General features: G+C 38.8%; 1 protein-coding gene across 4 annotated transcripts in view; it reads right to left on the reverse strand.

The window, feature by feature from the left end:
• PPP1R13B (protein phosphatase 1 regulatory subunit 13B) overlaps positions 1-17184 on the reverse strand; it is a 72589-nt gene that overhangs the window by 41190 nt on the left and 14215 nt on the right. For all 4 annotated transcript variants that reach the window (XM_083837340.1, XM_083837339.1, XM_083837338.1 and 1 more), the window contains exon 2: positions 6200-6347. In XM_083837340.1, coding sequence (XP_083693466.1) covers positions 6200-6347 — 148 coding nt within the window. The remainder of the gene's footprint in view (positions 1-6199; positions 6348-17184) is intronic.

Raw genomic sequence — 17184 nt, forward strand, 5'->3', positions numbered from 1 at the left:
ATACTGATTATAGTAGGCATCAAAACACAAGTCATCTCTGTAGAATGATCACCTGTCCACATGGGCCTGTCTCCTCTTTCCAGTACCAGCAAGCAGTATTTGCTTGTGGAAGCAGCATAAGAAATAGAATAAGCAAAAACTGATCTTTTCCCTAATCTACCCTTCTAGCTTCAAAGTCAGGCCTTGAGAGACTTCCTAAGATCAAGCAAAATCCCACGTCATCAGCCACATGTTCGATATCCAGGGGTTCTGTCCTCTACAGGTGCCTATGCCAATCCTGTCAGATCCCTTGAGCTTCTGGCATCCTGTGACAATGAGTTCTACACCTTAAACAATAGGGGTGCTTCTTCACACAATGTAATTAAATTATGACAAGACATAATTGCTTGTCCTTAAATATTCATGTTTGGAGCTGATCACTTTTCATTTTCTCCATACCTCTTAACTTCATAGAATCACAGAATATCCCAAGTTGGAAGGGACCCACAAGGATCATCGAGTCCAACTCCTGGGTCCCCAAAGGACCACCCCAAAACCAGCCCACGTGTCTGAGAGCAGTGTCCAAACGCTGCTTGAGCGCTGACAGGCTCAGTGCCATGACCACCTCCCTGGGGAGCCTGTCCCATTGCCCGACCACCCTCTGGGTGCAGAACCTTTCCCTAACACCCAGCCTGACCCTCCCCTGTCCCAGCTCCATGCCGTTCCCTCGGGTCCTGTCGCTGTCCCCAGAGAGCAGAGCTCAGCGCCTGCCCCTCCGCTCCCCTCGTGAGGGAGCTGCAGGCCGCCATGAGGCCTCCCCTCGGCCTGCTCTGCTCTGGGCTGAACAAACCAAGGGACCTCGGCTGCTCCTCGTACATCCTCCCCTCCTCCTGCATCCTCCCCTCCAAGCCTTCACCATCTTCGTAGCCCTCCTTTGGGCACTCTCTAGTAGCTTTTTTTCCCCTTTATTTATCCTTGGCTATTCACAGTGTAAAGAGAGCTTCAAGCATTCTGATATTTCTGGACAGGTCTTTGAAGAAGGAGAAAATAGTTCTAATGGAATGGAAAAATAGGGAAGCAAAAGAGAAGCCAAACAAAAAGAGCAGGCAGAAGAATGCAACAGTGACCCATATAATCCCATTATCCAATATGTGCAAGATCAAGTTTAGAGAACAGGCAATAAAGCATGTATTTTGTAAAACACTCAGCTAATATACAATGAAATATCTAAAGTTATTTGCAGAGACAAGCTATTCAATGTCAGAATTATCCAATAAAATACCTTTCTGAAGGTTAGAAGAAACATATTATTCTTCTGTATTACAAACATTCTTGACTATTGTCAGTGTGTTACTACTACATTTACTGCTAATGCTTCTGAAGATTTTTCAGAATTCATAATCCAAACAAATAAAAAAATACCCTTGTGTAGCCCCTGTAATTCATTTACTATTTAGTGCGCATGCTGGATCCCATTTTTTTCTTAGATTAAAAGAATTTTACACGACTCCAAGTACAGCAATTAACACAATGCAGCCACAGTTAGCTCCAACTGCTTTCAGCGGGCAAGGGTCATTTAAAACACAAAGTAATTATATTCATCAGCCAACTCCTTTCCTAAAAAAAGGAAAAGGACAACAAATAAACAAAAACCAAAACACTATTTAAAAACACAGAAGCTTTTATTTCCTTTCCTTGTACCTCACTCAAGTGGACTCCCAAGAAATATTGTAAATATTGTCTGTAAATACAAGGGTAAGGTCAGGAGCTTATTAAAACTCAGTTCTTAAAAAGGAATTTTAAAAACATGATTTTCAGGTTTTTCAGCTCCTAGAGTGAGGTAAGATTTCAAGTGCTTTCAAGCACATCCACTAAAATTGCAGCAAGAATCTTCTAAAGACCACAATGGGTAAAGTACCTAAATGGCTTAGTTCATAGACTTTAGGACACCGAAGATCTGAAGCTTTAGGAATTTTTCCTAAATAAAAAGACCATCAGCTAAATATAGTAAGTAATGATGCTTGATAACGAGTACTAAGAAACTGGATGTCTGAACAGGGTTGGGCTAATTCTGGAATGGTGAGTAGTGGCTGCAGCATGGCTGCTGGTTAAGCTGGTCTCCCTTTACTTGTAAGGCCCTGATCCTAGGAGCTTTAGGAGCTTTTCAAAATAAAAGATCCTGTTTACATCATAGACTTGAAGAATCAAAACTAGTAATTTTCAGACATGACCATGGAGAGAAACGGGAAAGATTTTCTATTACTTTTGCAATACTTCCACCAAAACAATTTGGAATACGCAGCCCTAAATTAGAGAGCAAGCTGCAGCAGTACTGAGAGATGAAAAATGACGTAGTAATCATTTATAACAACTTAGGCACATGAAAGAGACTCGGAAAAGAAAGAGGAAGAGGAAAGGGACATTAACATTTGACACAAGAAACAAAGAGCTGAAGTCCCCATTCCTTCCTTCAGTTTAAAGCCTTTAAACCTCAAAAAATTGCAGGTAGAAAGCTAGACCTTACATTTACTGAAAGTTAGGGTAGCACAAAGGAGCATTTTCTGGAAATACTTGCTCTTTAAGAATAAAAAACCACTTCAGTTAAATGTTTTCTAGTTGTTACAGCTTTAAACATATTTGTCAGTAATTGCACAAACAGAAGAAAAGAAAGAAGGTGAAATAGGAGAATGGATATGGAGTAGTAATTAATAGGATGGATCCCTATGATTTAACAATTTTTAAAAAATTATTTCTATGAAAAGTCAAGTGAAAAAAATGTAATCTATGTATACATTCAAAATTACTTGCAAAAACTCTTCGATTTTTAGTTAGACAAAAATTCTGAAAGATTAACTTGAGAAATGAGCTAAACACCTTTCCTTTGAAGCAAAAGTTTTGAGGTTGGGCGAATTTTAGCTATCCAAAGACCAAAACACAGATTCAGCATCAATGTTTTAATAGAGAATTGCAAAAATCTTTCTGTTGAAACTATATATCTTATATTTAAAACAGAGTAATTTTTAGGCTTCGGAATTTGCTTTTATTCTGATTACATGTATTCTGTTGTCTGTAATAAAAATGTGTTTATGCCTGCTATACAGGAAACCAGAATACAAAGTAATGGATTATGTCCATAGTTGGGAGTTCACTGTAAGATCAGAAAAGTATCTTTACCTACGCAGGTTTGCAGTTGTATACTAGAAGTGTACTTCCATTTCTTTCACAGTCACATCTATGCTATAATTAAATTCAGAACGACCAACAATATCAATTGCTAAAGGCCATTCCAGATGTAAATGAAGTGGATAATTGAGTAACTGACAGATTTAAAAGCTTGAAATCCATTTTCTTTTGAAACGCACTACAAGTTCCTAGCATCATACCTATCTTTTGACCTCCTTACCCACCGTGACTTGCAATAGCTGGGGAACACGGAAAAATACATTTTTCTTTCCTCCTGCCATAGCCTGAGAAATCCATGCAAAGCGAGGAAACTTCAAACTGAGTAAGCATAAGGTGCTACAAAATTCACTGACATATCAGGCACAAATGCTGTTGCCTTTTTTCAGCTATTAATCACCTAAAGAAACCGGAGAAGAATATGAACAGAGAATGAAAAACTAAAACCAAATGCATGTAAACCGAACACTTATGCCATGCAACTTCAAGAAGAATCAGTTTCTTAATTGTAATACAAATGATTCCCAATCTGTTTTGCAACTCTTAGGAAGCTCCTCAACCATTTCCTTATCATGTAACAACAGAGAAAAAACTAACAAAAATAGTCTTCCACTGGCACAGTATACAGCAGTTTCATTGCAAATTGCTTCCCACTTATCACTCCAAACCAATGGTTTGAGTTGTTTGTTTTAACTTCTTAGTCTCGTATTTTCTACACCAGATCTCTGCTCCTGGCTAGAATTATTTTTAAAAATTGCAGTGGAAGGAGCTTAATTTAGCTCCCAGGAACAGCTGAAAGAAAATCATCACCCCATCCTCTTGAAAAGAAATTTCAAGTTGTTTCACTGAGAAACTTACATATCGACAGACTTTGGGGCAAGAAGTAGAGACCATCAACACGCAGATTTTACACCACCATCTATCCTACATCTAAGAAAAGCAAACAAAATGCTTGTCCTGAAATTCCTGTCAGACAGACTTAAAAACAGTGTGCAGGACATCTTTTTTGCTGACAGTACAGGTCTGTTTGAGAGCTCCAGGAATGTAAGCAGGTATTTCATTTATTTATTTATTTATAATTTTATTCCCTCTAGTACTGTCTGTTGCATACTTTCAGTGGAAGATAATCCATACGCTTATCACCTCAGGTAAGATAGATTTGTGTGAGCACCTTTGTTTCAGTTTAAAACCCAAACCAACCAAAAATGCTATAGTGACTGCAACACCTACATCTCCATTGAGTAACGGGACCAAAGACACACAAATCACAGGATAGATACCCAAATTTGGTTTTAGTTCCTCCATCACATCTCCTCAGATAAGTTTTATTTCACATTTTATATAAACTTCTAGCTTCAGATATCCAGCATTTTCAGAAATAATGTGTTACATCCACAAATTAAATATGTTCTGTGTTTGAAGTCATTATAGAAAGTTCATGCTTACATTTGCCAGAATTGCAAGGCATAAGCGTCCGATAAAGATGCTGTGGATCACTGGCTAGAATTTCCAGTCATCTTTTGAAGCTAGCTGACAACATTCTCTGCATTTTTGAGAAGTACACCCTCAAAATATTGTGAAAGCAGAAGGAGAAATAATACCATATATGTTACACTTTTACAGACCAGTGGTTGCAAAGTATTAGGGATAAGCAAGCGTGTGCAGATCCAGTTTATAAATTCATGATACACTTGGCATTTTGACTGTTACCTAAACTTCCAATTTGAAAAAAAGCCTTCTTCTAAGTTTTATTCTTAAAGACAGTTTTATAAATACAAGCTGAATTTGTATGCCAAGAACTGCAAACATGCTTAGCCTCCCTTCTGCTTAATCTTACCTAAACTCTAAAAATTCCCATCTAATTAGGAAATGATTTCGAGGTACCTTCTCTCCTTATAAAGTCTTAGAACAGCTAAAAAATGAAAAGATATCCCAGTAGGAAACTATTCTAGATTGCTAATACTTAAAAGCTCCACAGGCATCTGAATAATGCAATAAACTTCTCTGCTTGACAAAATGAATAAACAGCCCCTGAACAAAATATACTCCCTCTATAAAAAATAAGAATTCTATATCAACTTATGAACTCATCAAGTCTTTATACAAAACAGATGACAAACAGCTTAAACAGGGCTAACCTTAGTAACTGAGGAATAAGAACCTACCTGTTATCCTCACCCATTCACTGATCCTACTCATATATTGATACACTATCATAACCTGGAAGCTTGTACTACACTTAATTGCAAGAACTCATCTAGAAACAGAATGCATAATAGGGCTTTTTTGACACAGTCCTGAGGACTGCTCATCCCATCATTCTGTGAAATAACTACAACACAGATAGAAAACAGGCACTACTACCTGCCCCAAGGGAAGTTATCGAATTTTTGATAGTACATGTTCATGAAGAAGTTGGAGATAATTCTGGCACAATTCTGTATGAAGAACTTCTGTTAGTTACAATCCAGGAGGAAAAACCCATACATATTATATGGTTCTATGATTCTGTTATACCCATTCTTAATTTGCAGGTTGTTATCATGTGGCTAACAGTGAGGAAATAGGATGGGAAAGAATCCAGTTGGTAATCTGCACTCACTCATTTCCTGTATAAAAAGATCACTGGCATTACAAATTATTTAAATCCTAAACCCATCCTAAATATGCTGTATGCCTATTTGAAATAAACGATGTCTAGAAGTGAAAATACAACCGTCCTTCCAAACCCCCGTTTTATTTTTAAAAGGCAGATCCTGCATACATTATGTAATTTGAAGATCTGAAATACAGAAGACTAACACATCTTACACATGCCTTTTATCAAATACTCCATCCTGAGAAAGGAAAACAAGGAGAAAAAAATATCAAGAATTGCATTACTCTCTACGGATACTAAATACCATGCTCTGCATGAAAGTTTGCCAGGAAAAAAATGCTAAAGTACAATTAGAAATTATTAATACTGAAAAGTCAGTCTTACCATTTCTTCTAATTGTTACAAATATTTAAACCAATTTCCACCAAACATTTTGCTTACCGTTTCCACGCCATACTTCGGCCAGATGGCAGCTTCCTTCTCCAGGCTCTTTGCAGAACTCTACTACATCGCGACAGGTTGTTTCTGGTGTAATTGGAACTTCTGTCAAAATCTGCTCATTGTTGCTCAGAAACACGGTTAATATCATCTGAAATGAAAAAAAAGTAGCAGAATATTCAAAAACATGACAAGAATATGAATATGGGTAAGATTTATAAACCCTCTGTAAATGCAACTGTATGTTTAAGGTTGGTTAATACTATCATAAAAATAGTTTTCAGTTTCTTGTAACTTAGCCAAAGATTTAGTCTTTTTGTTGATTTTTTTTTGATAAGTGTGAACGGAAGGTTTTTCTTTTTGTTGGTGGTGGTTTTTTTGGGGAGGTTGGTTGGTAGTGCTTTTTCTCCTCTTCCATTTCAGTTGAAATGGTTTAGTTCTGTCTGACAATGAGGCTGGGAGGGAAGGAACAAGTTTTGCTATATTAGATGTTTTAAATCATAGCATTTAAATGTTGCAAATAAATTTATACTTTGTAAAGTAACGTAAAGCTCCACAGGTGGGCAACCCTTTGCAGTTTGTCTGAAGATCCACTCACATTTAGTTGGATTGCAAGCCTTGGAGTAAAACAGAACAAAACCACCATACAAACAGGGGAAATAAAAGTGTCACATTTTGCAAGGGGTTGCATTTGTTTAGTTAGTTACTTGCTAGAGCTAAAACCTCTGAAAAGTCAATTGTTTCCACACTACTTTAGCCCCCACCCTGCGCTTGCTGTGTTGACCAGATCAGATGCACACGCAACCTGCCCGCAGAGGCACTAAGCATGCTTCCCTGACTTGTACTTGTACAACATCAAAGGACTACTTTCCCTCTAGTAACTGCTCCCAGCTATTCCAGTTGGAAAGCTGCCACAAAATAGTTTTTCTTCCCCTCCCCACCTTAACAATATTCAAAATAACTTGACATCAAGGAAAACAGAAAGAAGAAAGTACAATCAAATCTATAAAGGAGCAAGCCCAGCTCTAAGAGCGAGCACTAATCTCAGTTGAAGTACACTTTTGTTCAAATACTTTGCTCCACCTTAAATAAAGGTGTGAACAAATACACATAGCTGGAGCTATTCCCATCCCTGCTCCTGTCAGCAGATGTACCTTGCTGCAGAGTCAAGCACTCAAAAACTGCACATCAGCTTCACCCACCTCACCCCCTCGGTGCGTGTTCTGATATGGCCATTAATAATACATTCATTTGCTGCGCTCCTCTATTAGGGACCTCTGCCTTACAGAGCGTTCTCAATGAATTTGGTCTGTAGGCCCTTATGGCATTTGCTGCAAAAGCTGGAAGCGTGTCCTTACCAGCTGAGGGGCTTGTAAGGAAACAGAAACAAAACAAACAGCAGAGTCCCAATACAATAATGCTAAAAAGATTCATTTTATTCCTGAGTGAGACTGGTTTGAGGACCAGTGAGGGTTGTATTCAGAAGCAAAGATTTCTATGTAACACTAAATTCTCAGAAAGATACTTAGCCTTCAGTTTCTGCTCAAAATTAATCAGATACTTTTAACTATTTTATCATTCCCTCACTCTCCGGCACCTCAATTTACCATCAGTATGCTAGTCATGACAACATTCTGTAAACTTAGGGGATGGAGCAGAGATAATGTGATCTTTAAGACATAGCTACCATAATAGATGTCCCTAATGAATGTGGCAAAGTTATTAATTTTGTCTTCCAGGAGGATCTGAAAGAACTTTCTCTGTAAATAAGATTTAATATCACATATTGAACCACAATGATAAAACCTAATTATTTAACAGCTCTTCATTAAATAACCACTTGCCGCTTAACCAGAGTTGTGCTTCAATTTGCATTGGCAGATCTTAAAAAAAACAAAAAACAACACACCTCACATTCAGAACAGTACTCATTTCTGGGACATATTACACGTACCCAACTGGAGATGTGCAGTAATAACAGCTAGATACTGAGCAAGAGCACTCCATCCCAGCACTGTCAACTTTAGAGGTAAGCACAGGACCAGTCCCAAGAAAGCCCGGGTTCCCAGCCCTCAGTCTCCTCGGCAGACCTCCAGGCTGTTTTAGCCCATCTTTCTACTCTCCCTCAACCTGTCAAGCTTGTATGCCGTATCCTGAAGTTCTCAGAGTAACTGCATTTCAATGCAGGGAGCAGTCAGCCAGGGCTGTAAATGTACCAGAACTCACCCCCGAGTTTCTCCAACAGTATCTCTAAAGGGAGCTATTGTAGACCTAGGATACAACCACAGTTAATAATGCAGATGTCTGGAAACCACCTACTGTTTACAGCTCAAATTGTTATTTCTCCACATATGAAAAAAGATCCAAGCACAGTCAATCCTCAGTGGCTGTGGAATCTTTTACACAATAAACATCTAATACAGATTCTAGTAGTGGAATCTGACCTCATATTTAAGAGGGGAAGAGTCATATATGAACATAAAACACCAGGCTTAGAAGCAACCTTAAGAGGTCATCCGAGCCAGTCTCTTGGCCTCGGGCAGGATCACCTATACCTCCATTATTCTGCAGAGATGCTTGTTCAACCTGTTCTGAAAAGCCTTTCATGGCGGAAACTCCACAACTTCCCTGAACCATCCAGCCCAGAAATCCAGGATTCCTGCCGTAAGGAAAAGTTCCTTAAAGTCTAGTCAAAACTTTCCTTGCCACTGTTTAAACTAACTAGTTCTTCTCCTAGCCACAGGGGCGATAAACACTTTTTTCCCTTTTTCCTCTGCAGTTATATTTCAGGAATACCTAAAAAAAAAAAAAACAATAGCTGTTTAATTTAAACACCGCCAGTCTGTCAATTATTAACGCCAGAATTCTGAAATGGTTTCCCCAAAATACTTGATAGTAATTTCAAAATGAAAACCAAGTTTTTATGAGAACGCCCAGGGACACTGGCATTCCCAGAATCAAGAGGCGCTACATGCTTCTTCATGGTCTGTCCCAAAGACCTGTTACCTTGTTGTGAAAGACTAAACAGAACGGCTTAACATCACATGGCTTCACACGGCTTCCAAGTTTCGATTTTTGTATTGCTGCAAAGATAATAGTGCCCCAGAAAAGTTGTTTCGTGTATTCAAGATTATCTGCCTACATCTGCAGACCGGCTGAAAAAGAAGAAAGGCCTTGGAGGTGCAAGTTATCCCATACAACTCAGTCGATTCTCCATAAATTCAAACCTCAACCACAATATAAACACGTGATCCCCCCTCTGCAAGACCAGGCCCAAGTTTGCTGTACCTCCAACCCAACATTTTCGGCTCCCGCAGCTCTCAGCCTGCCCCAGCACTGCCTTCTCCAAAGCACGCTGTCACTCACCTCGCCAGCTGGGGGACAGCCCAGGGAAAGGTGTCCCTCTAACGAGGCAGCAAGGTGCTGCAGCCACCATACTACTCCCCAAACCTGTTTAAGTAAGGGTTTGTATTTATTTTTTAACAGGTGGTTGGAGTAACACTGTGGGAACTGAAACACTGTACTGTGAAACAGATGGCCTGAAGCATACAAAGGAAGACTCAAAGTATTGAAAATTATTAACATACTGCAGTATTAATTAGATTTTCAAGTCAGTGTCATAGCTATCCCTATTTATGGTGAAGGCAGAATAATAATCGGAGGTAATTCATAGTGATAAAATACAAAGAAGCATTGATGGAGCCTGGAAATTTCCTGCTGAAGAATACAAGCGAGGCATATACATGAAATACACAGTACACCCACTGAAGGAAATTAGCAGTATGAAAAAGTGTTCTTAGCCCAAGATTAGGATACAGGGGAACTGGTAAATCCTTCTCATTTTAAATGGATTCCAAACATGAACAATTGCAAAAAAAACCTAAGTTCTTAAAAGTGAGATCATAACCATAGCAACATTTTAATTCAGTCATCAAAAATCTTGGAAGTATGGCCGCAATGGCACACAGTAAGATCTGCCCAGGACTCGTGAAATGTAACCCCAGTGCTTCTAAATCATACTTGGTTTCCACAGCAATACCAAGCTCCAAATCTTACCCCTTCCTCAATAAGCAGATGTTATCTGTCTGCTACTGTCCTCTGCAACCCCTGGTTCCAAACCTTCCAAACCGATGGCTTTATTCCAGCTTTCATCAATTCCCATCTCTTCCTACTCTTTCTTCTCCACCAACCTCTATTACAGTCCTTCACAGTTCAGGTCTTTTCCACGCCAGATAAGCTCTATCAACCTCACAACCCAACTTCTCTGTTATTTCACTCATTTCTCAGCTTACCGGAAAGCTCCTGCTAAGACAGCCTCAAAATCCTCCCCAGGTCTTCTCTACTCAATGGAGTCAGGTTGGTGCACATGTTTCTCTTAGGCTGTTGTCTCTGCTTCTCTGTTCCCATCCCAGTTCCCCTCTCCCATCGTACTTCCTGGGTTATTTGAAGGGCACACGTAATCATCCCTGCCGTTTTTCACGGAAATACGAGGGAGGGATAAATCCTCAGGATCCTTATCCTCATTTATTACCTCCTCTCTTTCCAAAGCTGGATAATGTCACCCACAAATTTCAACAGGCACCTTCCAGAGCGATGACACAGTTTTATCTGTCCAGACCTGATCTCTTACTGATGAATCTGAAGCCCTGACCACCTCCAATTATCTCCTGTGAATGCCTGGCTACCAATTCAAGTTCCACATGGCCGTCACACAGCCCTTACCCAGTTATTTCCAACGACTCCCTGGATTTCATATTCATGGTAACACAAGAATACCTATCATTATGAGCTGTAATACAGGCATCTTTCACCAATTATTTTCTCAGTCTTGTGTCCCTAATCCAGCCACAGTGCTCCTGTACAATATGTAAGGCATAGCTAGTCTCTCCTATCAATGGTCCAGCTAATACTCTCAGAGCTTGGAAATGTGCCTATTGGTTTCTCAACTTTTCACTGGTATGCCTTTTTTTTTTTTATAAAGAAAAGTAACAATGAATAAAAATGATTTTTTCAAGGCTATGGCTTTGACCATGTCATCTTTCTGCATTAATTTTTTGGTCTTCACTTCCCAATTGTGACATAGAGTCTTCCTCCCTATCGTTTTTCACTCAGTATCAAGAAACTGATGCCAAATCAGCCCTTTACACCAGCTTCTTTCTACTCTCCATACAGTGAACAGGTGTTTTTATGCTTTCTTCTCATCTAACTCATCTACCACGCCAAAGGTCCCACAGGGCCACAAGTGAGAGTCCAACATCTCTCGTTCTCTATGAGCTTCTTCAGGCTATCCTGTTTTGCAGCACCAGTTGCACTCCCCTAGCACAATAAAACTACAAGAACTGCACAAAAACAGAAGAACAGAAGACAGCAGCTGATGCACGTTCTTAGTTGCAAAATTGCCTAGGAAGTTAAAAAATACAATGCTTTTTATCTTCAGCTAGTATCCCAAATTCAGAAGAACAGGTATGTTTTTAATTAGATCCTCTTTAACAACAATTTTCATGGAAACAAGAAATACATCTTACTCAAAGATTACCTTATGGTACCAAGACATGAAACACTGGTGCTTGAGTAGAAAAACTGTACATAAAATCTCTCCATTGCCTTATACCCAAGTTAATTTACTAACTCAGATAACACAATAAATGCTGGCGTTTCAGGCTAACATAATCCAATATAAGCACACATCTCCTGATACCTTAACTCTAAGAAAATTGAATTATTTAAGCTTTCAGAAAGCAACCAGCAAAGTAATATTTCAGGACATGCTGAAATATTAGGATTTAAAACATGTTAGAGTTGATTTCCACTAATAATATTTGTAATATTCAACTAAAAAAAAAGAGAACCAGTAAGTTCTAGGGATGAAGATGAATTCAACCAATTTTTGCTTTACGTATGACTGCTTTTTAACTAAAACCCACGCTTCCACCCAGATACGGGGCTCCTGACAAAAATGGGATCAGAAGACCATTCCAGTTCTCAAAGGTAACTTACTTTATATCCACAACTACAAAGTCACTTAGAAAAGTCAATCTAAGATTAAAATGAAGATCAAACAGCATAGAAAGGGTTAAGAAGAAAAAACATCCTGAGAACATGAAAAACACTATTTTTTCTCCCACTTTTTTTCTATCCACTGCTTTCCTTTTCCTGGTATTAAAGCTACAGTGGACAATAGATCTTCTTTGTTAAGAACTTCTGCCATCTTTAGAATTATCTGATTGTGAGTTAAGAATACACTGGATACCTAATAATTTAATATGGCTACACTCACTAGCAGCTGCTGAGTCTTATCAGATTTTTCATTTGCTTTTTTTTCCTTAAATCAACCTAGAAACTTCATTGTGTAAACATTTTTTAAAAAAACAAAACCATTAACCTCCACCTCTTCCAGCAGAAAAGTGATTAGATGCTTCCAAAATACAAAATGTATATTATTAAAACACCGACACACAATGGACTGAAAGTACAGAACACAATTCTGGCAGCAATGCCTGCTTTATTCCCTTTGTTTCGTGGGAATTGGAATACATTACCTTCTCACCAGGCATCTCCCCCTAATGAAGCGTTCAAAAACAAAATCCATTCATGAGCTTGTGCTTTGCCATTTCAGAGAAAGTCATGGTTAAGTCCATGGCTGCCACAACTCCACGTTGAGAATAGTCAGCAAAGAAAAAAAGACTTCTTTTGCACAGCAGAGACCTGAGTATCTCCCAGCACATTTTGATAGCCTCCCAGCCTTGATTCTGCTGGCCTGGGAGCCCAGGCATTCTCTATATCTATATTTAAGGTGCAACTAGAATACAGTTTTAACTGAAACATCCAAAAGCATATCTTATTGAAGAGCCAAAGCCCCATCATTCAAACAAACTTTGATTAAGACTGATATTTTCATTTACTAGAAAAATCAGCTCGTGTGATGCAAGAAAAATTGTGAAAAGGTGAAAAAGCAACCCTTTGGTGATAAGACATGCCAGTATGCCCAACCCTGCACAAAGAATGCTCAGAAAAAAGTCACAAATTAAATCATCCTGTGCAAGTCAGCTTGCACAAAATCCATACCCCTACATAAATCTTGCACCAGCTAAAGCTGTAAAAATTGTAGTTGCACATCTCCAGCACCAAAGCAGAATTTAATTTCCTTTGCAATATGAACGTTCTCCTTTTTAAGATTGTAGACTTTATTAGGTGAAGCTTTAAGCAATTATATTTTGAATGAAACAAGACTATGAAATTATAAACAAAAAACTGTTTTAATTAAAACCATCTAAAGATGTGTTCTTGACTCAAGTTGTACGTATTTCTTTATACCATGAGATTTTAGAACAAATCCCAAATAAGTTTGGTGTTCTTATATGTAAACCCCTGAAAAGAAGTAGTAAGATTTAACCATCTCACTTCCATATATTAAAAAGAAATCTTTAAAACTAATGAGTTATTCACCAGCATGGTTTGTCCCAATCATTGTTTACTGACAGAATGAAATTATACCTTTTAAAAGTAGATTTCTTGAAAGTTTTCTTGCAGTATGTTCATGACATTTCGTATCATATCATCAAGACAGAAAGCAAATTTCTTATTGCTTTTCAATGGGAGATTTCTTTCTTTTAAGACCTTTTCCCCTTTCCCATGTATGGGGTAAGAAATATCAGTACAATTTCTATATTTCTGAACACATTTTCTTCCATCAAGGCTGTACAAAACTTGAGTTTAGGCCAAAGTTTAAAGCTCAGTCATGCCGACAGACATTATTGGTAAAATGCAGAACGGTAGTGTTCTGCATGGAGTAGAGTCTTCAGTTTGCAAAGAATACAAAAATGAGTAAGTTTTCTGCAGACTTGTGAAACCAATACCATGTTTCCTACTACACTTTCAAATTTCAAGCCAACTGCATCCATATGACCCGCAAAAGATTTCACAAAATTAGTAGCTGGTCTCTGACACTAAAAATGCTAGGCCATTCTGCCATGAGCTACTAATGAACCATGAATTTCACCATTGATAAACATGGGTATTTGTAAGGTTACTCAAAAATAAAAGCCTAGTATTTTTCTTGAATTGCATTTTCAGTTTTGATCAAATCTGAAAAAATAACATTACTTAAATGTATTATAACTATACTTATCTCACAAAAGCTTTTTTTTTTTTTTTTGCACAGACTCATAAAATAGTCGCATCACTAACTTGCTGCTTTGCAGTCACTGGAACATCTACCTTGACATCCACCTTTACAGGACTCTGCACAAGACAACTTGGTTACAGAAAACATAACCAGAAGAAAAAAGTTTTGTCAGTCAATACTTGTACCAAGAAACTTAGTGATGGGGTATAAAATTCCTTCTCTTGGTAGACAAATTACTTTAAAAAAATATTTAATTCCTCTTAGAAATGCGGAAGTATAACATTAAAAGAAATCTTAAAATAAGATCTTCCTTCAATTTTGTAATGCCTGCACATATGCAATAGCTTAATGGAGAGGATAAAACCAAAAAAAATTAAACAAAAACCCCACAGATGTTTCCTCTCAAGACCTTCACGACTGTTGCCTTTGTCTTCTTCGGTAAATAAGCTTTCATGTCTAACAGCAGGTGTTCAGCAGGATTCAGACTATTTCAAAAACCTATACCTACTTGCTCTTTGTTTGCTGAAGGGATACTTAGGACACTTTATTGTTCTTGGTTACTGACACAGAAAAAGCTACAACACCAGTTGTAGATAGAGAATGTGAAGTCTCTTACTCTTTCAGAGGTAGACTTTTGGTATGGCAGAGAAATAAGCCAGCAGTTTTGCTAGAGGAAAGAGCACTATCATCAGGCATTTAAATATATTCAGCTACACAAGGCAGGTCTGCAGATTATTAATGAAAGGTATAGTAGTAGCTGACTGGAAGGCTTCCAGTGCTCCAGGAACACAAAGCTTAATGAAACAATAGCAACTAAAAGGACTAGATGCTTGTATAAACAACACAAGCAACCCACAGACTCGAATGGTGTTCTACAGGCTGTGAGGAGCAAGACATGAATGGGGCCAAAAGAAACACACAAAAAAAACCCACACAACTCACCAAACAAATACTAACTCTCTAGCATCTGCTTAAGATAGAAGTGATCATTTAGACATTACAATCCTATACTTTGTTGTATTAGAAGCCATAGTGCTAACCCACATCCAGGCATCATCTTTATAGAGGCTGCTTGTTGCTTGTCACAACACTGCAATGCCTTCCTTCAGATTCCGATGGTTCCTTTGAAAGCAAGCAGCAGCTGGGACTCTGATAAATTGAGGTAAAAGACGGGCAATAAACAAGTGGCTACAGAAGGGAAAACGGGTATAGCCGAAAAGGGCTAAGTTAAAAAATAAAAATATAAGAGGTTTCACTACAAATAAACCTATTAATTTAAAAGAAATCTGTCCAAGTGCAATATTTAACGTCATGAGCTAAAGAAACACAGCCTGAAGTTAGAGAAATCTATAAAACATGCCTCTTGTGATGTTTTCTAGTGGAAAATGTAATTTGGCACTTGCAACAGAATGAGTTCAACATCCCTGCATCATTATCTCTTGGCTTGATTCCTAAATTGCTACATCTGGAGGAACAGCAAGAGATCTTGTTGTTGCTCCTTGATGCAAATAATTCCACCAAAGGACTGCCAAGACACTAGTTACCATGTAAGAGGCTTCGGAACACGGGGATACATCTAGATACGCCAACACCTTCTTGCTGAGCACATTTCTTTCTGAGGCAACGTACAGCTCAAATGCAAAGATTTCTTTATTTTTCTATAAAAAATATCATTTTGCTCCACTATTTAAAATACTGTAGGCCATATACCATCTTTCATGATATACACAACCACTATTAATGGTGGAAGTTGGAAACTTCTTGAAGGACTAGCATTCACAATTCAACAAAGAAAAATATTCTCACCTTGCAAACTGGTATTCTCTGACTTACTATAGGAGTCTTTGCCAACTACTAACCACAAACAGAAGACTGATCTTCAAATCAAACGGTTCTGAGAAAGACGCAGAGTTTTCCTATGGCACTTGCTGGCCTCATTAAGGGTACTCAGATTTTTACATTTTAGAATACATTTTGTCTGTAAATCTTAGAATGACAAACCCTCATCTGTTACTGCCTGCCTAATTTCAGCAAAATTCATCTATTGCACCTGCAGGGAAAACAAATAAAAATCAGCAAGCACATCAATTTTGTGTTGATTGTTACATAAAGTAAAAAAAATTGCTAATTTATTTAAGAAACTAGCAAACGCTTGCTGTATCTAAATACAATAACATTTGTTAACATATTTAGTTACTGAGAATTCCTTAAACAATGGATTCTACTGAAAATGCAAAAAACACACAGCAGAAGAGGGCCAACTGCACCCTGGGTGCATCAAGCACGGCACTGCCCTGCTCTGAGCTGGTGCGGCCTCACCTCCAGCACTGTGGGCAGTCTGGGGCACCACTAAATATGAAATAAGACACAAAACTATTACAGAGTGCCCAAAGGAGTCTACAGAGATGCTCAAGGGTCTAGAGGGCAAGATGTATAAGGAGTGGCTGAGGTCCCTCGGTTGTTCAGCCCCGAGCAGAGCAGGCTGAGGGGAGGCCTCATGGCGGCCTGCAGCTCCCTCACGAGGGGAGCGGGGGGGCAGGCGCTGAGCTCTGCTCTCTGGGGACAGCGACAGGACCCGAGGGAACGGCATGGAGCTGGGACAGGGGAGGGTCAGGCTGGGTGTTAGGGAAAGGTTCTGCACCCAGAGGGTGGTCGGGCACTGGGACAGGCTCCCCAGGGCAATGGTCATGGCACCAAGCCTGCTAGAGACCACAGAGCATTTGAACACCATGCTCAGAGACGTGGTCTGATTTTTGGATGGTCCTCCGGGGACCCAGGAGTTGGACTTGATGATCCTTGTGGGTCCCTTCCAACTTGGGATATTCTGTGATTCAATGATTCTAAGTTCAGGCAACAGCAAGAC

The sequence above is a fragment of the Anser anser genome, assembly GCF_964211835.1.
Source record: "Anser anser genome assembly, chromosome: 5".
In the NCBI taxonomy this organism is placed as follows: Eukaryota; Metazoa; Chordata; class Aves; order Anseriformes; family Anatidae; genus Anser; species Anser anser.